The 9,223-nt window shown below is 43.9% G+C and overlaps 1 protein-coding gene across 2 annotated transcripts in view; it reads right to left on the bottom strand.

The window, feature by feature from the left end:
- Window positions 1-412: 412 nt before the first annotated feature.
- Window positions 413-9,223, bottom strand: part of LOC144492813 (sodium- and chloride-dependent neutral and basic amino acid transporter B(0+)-like) — a 315,961-nt gene continuing 307,150 nt past the window's right edge. For both annotated transcript variants that reach the window (XM_078211282.1, XM_078211283.1), the window contains exon 14: window positions 413-582. In XM_078211282.1, coding sequence (XP_078067408.1) covers window positions 445-582 — 138 coding nt within the window. In that variant the 3' untranslated portion in view covers window positions 413-444. The remainder of the gene's footprint in view (window positions 583-9,223) is intronic.

The following is a 9,223-nucleotide window of genomic DNA, read 5'->3' as shown; positions in this document are numbered from 1 at the left end:
GGATAGTTAATGTTTTGAGTCAGTGTGTCAGCATTTGGAGATAAAAATCAGTGTGGGTCAGATCCTTCGGTGCCAATCTTACCCATATCCTGTGGCTAATGGGAGGAGAACCCAGACACTGTGTACTGTAAGTGGGAGTTGCTGTGAGAGCAGGAAATCTTGTCCAAAATGTTCAGTGACTGGAATTCTCTGTGTTAACACCAGGACTGAGGTAGGAGAACAACTGAAATTTCATGATGCAGGTATTCTGACACTCAGAAATTCTACCCTGCCCCACTCTGCCCAAAATTAATTCAGAGAAAACTGCAGACAAAGTTGTATCTGGGTCCTGGCGGAGTTACTGACTGTTCTAGAGAATATACACTGTAGTTAGCATGATGTGACCAGACAATGAGGGATTTTCAAGGCTATTGTTTACAAAATCAAAAATTTTCCCTCAAATTTTCACATCTCAGGAGAGGCCAGAAGTTGCACACAGTTAGGAGCTTCTATAGAATCAGGCTGGTTTCTATATCTTTTCCCTCTGTGTTGTTCCAAGTGTGGACCCCAATCAGGAGGTGATGTGCAAGCAGCAGAAATTTTCTGTCAAAAGGAAAACTGTAATGTTTAATAATTGCTGCTGGACTTTTACCGACCATTAACATCCAACACAAAAAAACCCTGATTCTAATCAGATTCTCTAGCAGTTTTATCCAGCACATGGCAATTCATATTATACCAAGAGAAATTTGTCTGCATGTCTTTTGCAGAAATTGCACTACCATGTCCATACTTAAACTCTAATCTCCTAGGTAGTGTAATGGTAGTGAAAGACACTGGACAATGTGAATTACATCTCAGTAATCAAATAGTCACTCATAGATATTTTTGATAAATGAGGGAGTTAAGAATTATGGAGGAGGCAGATAGCAAGGAACAGAGGGTGTAGTTTCGACTCCAACCAGAAGACAGCAGCTCATGACTGCGTGCAATTTGAGACAGAGCCCAAGTTTGAGAACTTACTAGGTGCCGTGGACCAAGTGTATTTGCACTCTTACTGCCCATAATCAGTATGCTTTACATGGAAAAATGTGTGTATATTCTTACCCATGGAGTGTACATTCTAACAGATAATCATTTAATGATAATTTGTTAAATAAAACAATTTAAGATGGCTTGACTGGTGATGTGTAGCTGTTGGAGAGGTGGACACCAGTTTGATACACAGCAATCACATCTCAGTAGGTGCCTGTGGTTCGAGGAATTGTGATTCAGAGTTGATGAGCTTCAGACACTGTGGTGCATTACAGAAGGGAGAAAGTTACCTGGATATTTTCTCCCAGGAGACAGTCACACTCCTCTAGATCAGAACTTCGAATTTGGGCTCTGGTCAGGGACAGGAGGATGCAACTGAAAGTGAGGAGGTATGGAAATGGAGAAGATAGTACTGGAGGAACGTCAGATCTTAAAATGTCCAACAGGTTTGATGTTCTCCAGGTTTCATGGACAAAGTTAGGGACCTTAGGAAGGATGAGCAAACTCACCACAGCACCAGGGTGCAGGGGATCATACAAGCTGGGGGAGGGAAAAATAGTGGTAGTCATGGGGGCAGTATAGGTGGGGGATGGATCTGGTTGTCTGCAGCTGAGAAAGTGAGAAATGAAGATTGGGTTGCCTATCCAGTGCCAGGCTTAAGGACACCACCTCAGTTCTCAAGTGGAACTTGGGAGCGGGGAGGATAATTCTCCAGTTACCATGGCCCATGTGAGCACAAATCATATTGGTAGGACTAAGAAAGAAATACTGTGAAGGCACTATGGCTAAATTAAAGGGCAGAGTCACAAAGTTGAGAATCTCTAAGGTATAAGCTGAGCCGTAAACAAATAAGGTAAATAAGATTGATGTGGAGAAATGGGTTTTGATTAATGAGGCACTAGCACTAGTATTGGAGAAAGGGGGAGTTATGCCATTGGCGTGGTTACCATGCTAGGACCAGTGTCCTGGTGAATTGTACAACTCGGATTGCAAAGAGTCTTTTAGCTAGGTAGTGAGGGATTGGTTCATATAAGGGGAGATTCGGAATGTTAAAGGGAAAGGACAAATCAGTAGATCAGGATAATGTTATGTGTGATGATCAGCACAGTGTGACAGGAAGGGATAGTGCATTCAAAGTTAAGGTACACCAGCAAATAAGGTCAGAATGGGCAAAAATAGTAAAAAAAAATTAAAAAGTTCTTTAACTGAATCCTTGCAGCATTCATAAGAACATAAAAAATAGAAGCAGGAGTTGGCCACGAATCCCTTCAAGCCTGCCTCGCCATTCAATATGATCATGGCTGATCTATGCGGCCTTAACTCCTTTTCTGTGCCATTTCCCATAGCCCTCTATTCCTTGATTGATCAAATATTTATCTACCTCCACTTTAAATACTTCTAATAATCCAGCCTCCACTACCTTTTGGGGCAAAGAATTCTGGAAATTCATCACCCTCTGCAGGGAGAAATTTCTGTGCAAGGTAGGTAAATTAACAGCACAAATAGAAGTAAATGAATATGACATGATCACCATTACAGAAGGTAAAGATGAAAAGAAGAAGAGGTAGGATAGCTCTCTTAATGAAAACTGAGATCAGTGAGAAATGATCCTGGTTCAGAAGATCAAGATGTAGAATTAATTTTGTGCAGAATTAAGAAAAAGCAAAGGAAATAAATCATTGGTGAGAGTTGTTCAAAGGCCCTTAAGCAGCAATTACATAGCAGGACATAATATACATCAGGAAATAAAATCAGATTTCAACAGAGGAACTGCAAAAATCATGGATGATTTTAATCTTCACGTCTCTTGGGCAAATCAAATTGGCAAAGACAGTCTGAAGACTGAGTTCATAGAGTTTGATGGGGATAGTTTCCTCAAAGAACAAATCCAGGAACAGAGCAGGGAACAAATTATTTTGGAACTGGGTAGTGTGTAATGAGACAGGATTCATTAAACTTCTCATAGTAAAGGATGTTCCATGCAAGAGTGATCACAACCTGATAGAAATTCACTTTCAGTTTGGGAGTGAAAACATTGGGGTCCATGATAAGTGTCCTAAGCTTCAATAAAGGCAATTACAAGGGCGTAAAGACAGAGTTGGTTTCAGTGGGATGGAAAAAAAGATTAAAAGAGAAGATGGCGGAGAAGCAGTGGCAAATATTTAAGGAGATATTTTATAACAATCAACAAAAATATAGACCAGAATTTTCCAATCTTGCATGCTCCACTACTGTTGCCAGTAAGAACAGAGAATTTGGCGCTCAGCCAAATCGCCATTCACGGTAACCGAAGAATCCTAGCCATGGATGAGGTCAGAGAATTCCAACCATATTCTATTGAGGAAGAAAGCCTGTATCTAAGGGATGCAGCATCATTAGAACAGAACATAGAACAGTACAGCACAGAACAGACCCTTCAGCCCACGATGTTGTGCCGAGCTTTATCTGAAACCAAGATCAAGCTATCCCACTCCCTATCATCCTGGTGTGCTCCATGTGCCTATCCAATAACCGCTTAAATGTTCCTAAAGTGTCTGACTCCACGATCACTGCAGGCAGTCCATTCCACACCCCAACCACTCTCTGCGTAAAGAACCTACCTCTGATATCCTTCCTATATCTCCCACCATGAACCCTATAGTTATGCCCCCTTGTAATAGCTCCATCCACCCGAGGAAATAGTCTTTGAACGTTCACTCTATCTATCCCCGTCATCATTTTATAAACCTCTATTAAGTCTCCCCTCAGCCTCCTCCGCTCCAGAGAGAACAGCCTTTCCTCATAAGACCTACCCTCCAAACCAGGCAGCATCCTGGTAAATCTCCTCTGCACTCTTTCCAGCTCTTCCACATCCTTCTTATAGTGAGGTGACCAGAACTGCACACAATATTCCAAATGTGGTCTCACCAAGGTCCTGTACAGTTGCAGCATAACCCCACGGCTCTTAAACTGCAACCACCTGTTAATAAAAGCTAACACACTATAGGCCTTCTTCACAGCTCTATCCACTTGAGTGGCAACCTTTAGAGATCTGTGGATATGGACCCCAAGATTTCACTGTTCCTCCACAGTCTTCAGAACCCTACCTTTGACCCTGTAATCCACATTTAAATTAGTCCTACCAAAATGAATCACCTCACATTTATCAGGGTTAAACTCCATTTGCCATTTTTCAGCCCAGCTTTGCATCCTATCTATGTCTCTTTGCAGCCTACAACAGCCCTCCACCTCATCCACTACTCCACCAATCTTGGTGTCATCAGCAAATTTACTGATCCACCCTTCAGCCCCCTCCTCTAAGTCATTAATAAAAATCACAAAGAGCAGAGGACCAAGCACTGATCCCTGTGGCACTCCGCTAGCAACCTGCCTCGAATCCGAAGATTTTCCATCTATCTGTCTTCGATCAGACAGCCAGTTACCTATCCAATCAGCCAACTTTCCCTCTATCCCACACCTCCTCACTTTCACCATAAGCCGACCATGGGGTACTTATCAAACGCCTTACTATAATCCATGTATATGACATCAACTGCCCTACCTTCATCAACACACTGAGTTACCTCCTCAAAAAATTCTATCAAATTTGTGAGGCACGACTTGCCCTTCACAAATCCGTGCTGACTATCCCGGATTAATCCGCATCTTTCTAAATGGTCGTAAATCCCATCCCTAAGGTCCTTTTCCATCAATTTACCAACCACCGAAGTAAGACTAACCGGTCTATAATTACCAGGGTCATTTCTATTCCCTTTCTTAAACAGAGGAACAGCATTCACCATTCTCCAGTCCTTTGGCACTATCCCCGTGGACAGTGAGGACCCAAAGATCAAAGCCAAAGGCTCTGCAATCTCATTCCTTGCCTCCCAAAGAATCCTAGGATACATTTAATCAGGCCCAGGGGACTTATCGACCTTCAGTTTATTCAAAACTGCCAGGACCTCCTCCTTCCGAACATCTATTTCCTCCAGCCTATTAGCCTGTAACACCTTCTCTTCCTCAAAAACATGGCCCCTCTCCTTGGTGAACACTGAAGAAAAGTATTCATTCATCACCTCGCCTATCTCTACTGACTCCATACACAAGTTCCCACTACTGTCCTTGACCGGCCCTAACCTCACCCTGGTCATTCTTTTATTCCTCACATAAGAGTAAAATGCCTTGGGGTTTTCCTTGATCCGACCCACCAAGGACTTCTCATGTCCCCTCCTAGCTCTCCTAAGCCCCTTTTTCAGCTCATTCCTTGCTAACTTGTAACCCTCAATCGAGCCATCTGAACCTTGTTTCCTCATCCCTACATAAGCTTCCCTCTTCCTTTTCACAAGAAATTCCACCTCTTTTGTGAACCATGGTTCCCTCACTCGGCCATTTCCTCCCTGCCTGACAGGGACATACCTATCAAGGACACACAGTATTTGTTCCTTGAAAAAGTTCCACGATTCATTAGTTCCTTTCCCTGACAGTTTCTGTTCCCAACTTATGCCCCCTAATTCTTGCCTAATCGCATCATAATTACCTCTCCCCCAATTGTAAACCTTGCCCTGCCGTACGGCCCTATCCCTCTCCATTGCAATAACAAAAGACACCGAGTTGTGGTCACTATCTCCAAAGTGCTCTCCCACAACCAAATCTAACACTTGGCCCGGTTCATTTCCCAGTATCAAATCCAATGTGGCCTCACCTCTTGTCGGCCTATCCACATATTGTGTCAGGAAACCCTCCTGCACACACTGCACAAAAACTGCCCCATCCGAACTATTTGACCGACAAAGGTTCCAATCAATATTTGGAAAGTTAAAGTCCCCCATGACAACTACCCTGTGACCCCACACATATCCATAATCTGCTTAGCAATTTCTTCCTCCACATCTCTATTATTATTTGGGGGCCTATAGTAAACTCCTAACAACGTGACCGCTCCTTTCCTATTTCTAACCTCAGCCCATATTACCTCAGTGTGCAGATACCCCTCGAAGTGCCTTTCCGCAGCCGTTAAACTATCCTTGATTAACAATGCCACTCCTCCGCCTCTTCTACCAGCTTCCCTACACTTACTGAAACATCTATACCCCGGAACGTCCAACAACCATTCCTGTCCTTGTTCTACCCACGTCTCCGTAATGGCCACAACATCGTAGTCCCAAGTACCAATCCACGCCCCAAGTTCATCGACCTTGTTCCGGATGCTCCTTGCATTGAAGTAGACACACTTCAACCCACCTTCCTGTCCACTGATACCCACCCTTGACCCTGATACCTTTTCCAATACCTCACCACCCTCACTGACTTCTGGACTACAACTCCTTTTCCCACTCCCCTGACAAATGAGTTTAAACCCCCCTGAAGAGCCGTAACAAATGTCCCTCCTAGGATATTGGTGCCCCTCTGGTTCAAGTGCACCCCGTCCTGTTTGTACAGGTCCCACCTTCCCCAGGACGTGTTCCAATTATCCACGTATCTGAAACCCTCCCTCCTACACCATCCCTGCAACCACATGTTTAACTGCACTGCCTCCCTGTTCCTCAACTCGCTATCACGTGGCACCGGCAACGTACCAGAGATGACCACATGTTTTGTCTTGGCTCTCAGCTTCCAGCCCAGCTCCAGAAATTCCTGCTTTAAATCCCCGTCCCTTCTCTTACCTATGTCGTTGGTACCAATGTGTACCACGAATTGTGACTGTTTCGCCTCCCCCTTCAGAATCCAGAAAACACGGTCCGAGACGTCACGGACCTTGGCATCCGGTAGGCAACATACCATCCGTGAGTCTCTTTTGCTGCCACAGAACCTCCTATCTATCCCTCTAACTAACGAGTCCCCAATAACTATTGCCCTCCTGCTCTGTCCCTTACCCTCCCGAGCCACAGAGACGGACACAGTGCTGGAGATCCTCTCACTGCTGCTCACCACTGGTATGTCATCCCCCTCAACCTTATCCAAAGTGGAATACTTGTTGCTAAGGGGAACGACCACAGGGGATCCCTGCACGGACTGTTTCCTCCCAGCCCCTCTCACCGTCACCCATCTGTTTTCATTCCTCGGAGCAACTGCATTCCTAAAGCTTCTGTCTATGGCCACCTCTGCGTCCCTAATGATCCTAAGTTCATCCAACTCCAGCTCCAGTTCCCTAATACGGTTTTGGAGGAGCTGCAGATGGGTGCACTTCCCGCAGATGTAATCAGCAGGGACACTGTCGTCGTCCCTCACCTCAAACAGAGTGCAAGAGGAACATAGCACTGCCTGCACACCCATCCCCTCTAGATACCTTGCCAGTACCAGGTAGAAACAGCAAAAATGGATTAAACTCACCCCTGCTCGCCCTGTCCTCCGAAGCCCTGTGAGCCAAAGCCTTATAGCTCACACTCTGCTTCCCTCGCACTCCGCTGCCCGCTCCCGACGCTGCCCGCTGTTTACTGCAGCCTACCTTTTATACTTTGCACGCTTAAAAAACCCTTCCCAGACTCCTTCGCAGCCCACTTCCGGTTTTCACTTTAAACTTAAGAAAAATACTACTGCAAAAGTAAAGGCCAAAAAAAATCACACACTAGCTGACTAATTAAATAAATAAATAATTCAATCAATCTCTCACCAGTACTGCTGCCTCCAATCACCTCCTCTCAGCTTGCTCCAGTGGAACAATGAGGAAGTTAAGGTGATATCAAACTGAAAGAATAGGCATAGAATGCTGCTAAGGTAATTGGTGAGATGGGAATGCTTTAGAAGCGAGCAAAGAGTACTTCTTTAAAAAATTAAAGAATGAGGCATTGGAGAATGAGAGAAAAGTAACAAAAACACAAAAAGAGCATAAAAGCTCTGACAAGTATATGAAAAGGAAATGAATAGCTCAAGTAAATATTGGCCACTTAGAGGGGAACCAATAATGGAAAATGGCGAGAGGTTTTGAACAAGTATTTTCTATCTGTCTTCTCGGCGGAAAACAAAATAATCATCCCAAGGATAGTAGAAAATCAAGAATCAAATGGAGGGAGGAATGTAAAACAAGCATACTTAATAAAGAAAATGTAATGGAAAGCTAATGAAACTTAAGGCTGACAAACACCTTGGACCTGATGGCCTGCGTTTCTAATTGAAGTTGCTACAGAGATGGCGGATGCATTTTTGTAGTCTTTCACACTCCTCTAGGATTTGGAGAAGTCCTGACAGACTAGAAAACAACAAGTATTCAAGAAAGGAGGGAAGTAGAAAGTAAGAAACTTATAGGCCTGTTAGCCTGACTCCAGTCACTGGGAAAATACTTGAATCTATTATTAAAGTGGCAATAGCAGAACATGTAGAAGAACATCATACTATCAGGCAGACACATGGCTTTATGAAAGGAAAATTATGTTTAACAAATCTATTAAAGTTCTTTGAGGATGTCGCAAGCAGGGTGAATAAAAAGGAACCAGTAGATGTCGTGTATTTGGATTTCCAAAATGCATTTCGTAAGATGCCACATAAACGTTTCTATGTAGGGTAAGCGCTCATGGTGAAAGGTGTGATATATTAGCATGGATAGAGGATTGGTTAAATCATAAGAAGTAAAGAATCAGGAGAAATGGATCATTTTCAGGAATTTTGACTGTAACTAGTGGAGTGCCACAGGGGTAGGTGCTAGGGCATTAAATATTTACATTCTATTTTAATGACTTGCATGAAGGAATTTACTGCATTTTAGCCACATTTACCAAAGACACAAAGATAAGTAGGAAAGCAAATTTTGAAGGGGATACCAAGCGGGCGATCTTACCAAAAAAACTGGAGAGTTTCTCACTCATTTTTGGGGCAAGTTCAAATCCAGAATCTTATGCACTTAGTGCATGAAAAAATGGGCTAAACTGTTCCTCACCTGTAGGGAAAGGAGGCAGGGCTTAAATCGCTAGCCAGCCTGCTGTAGCAGCAGAGCTTTCCATTGTGCATTCACAGAGCGCTGTGGCTGCACATTTGCAATGGCAACCATCAGAGGCCTGACAGGTCTGAGAGAGAGACTTACATAGAACAGTACAGCACAGTACAGGCCCTTCGGCCCACGATGTTGTGCTGAACCTTTTCCAAAACCAAGATCAAGCTATCCCACTCCCTATCATTCTAGTGTGCTCCATGTGCCTATCCAATAACCGCTTGAAAGTTCCTAAAGTGTCCGACTCCACTATCACAGCAGGCAGTCCATTCCACACCTCAACCACTCTCTGAGTAATGAACCTACCTG

This window comes from Mustelus asterias, chromosome 4 (assembly GCF_964213995.1).
Source record: "Mustelus asterias chromosome 4, sMusAst1.hap1.1, whole genome shotgun sequence".
In the NCBI taxonomy this organism is placed as follows: Eukaryota; Metazoa; Chordata; class Chondrichthyes; order Carcharhiniformes; family Triakidae; genus Mustelus; species Mustelus asterias.
Note: the sequence above shows the minus strand (reverse complement) of the source record. Positions and strands in the feature narration are given on the sequence as shown.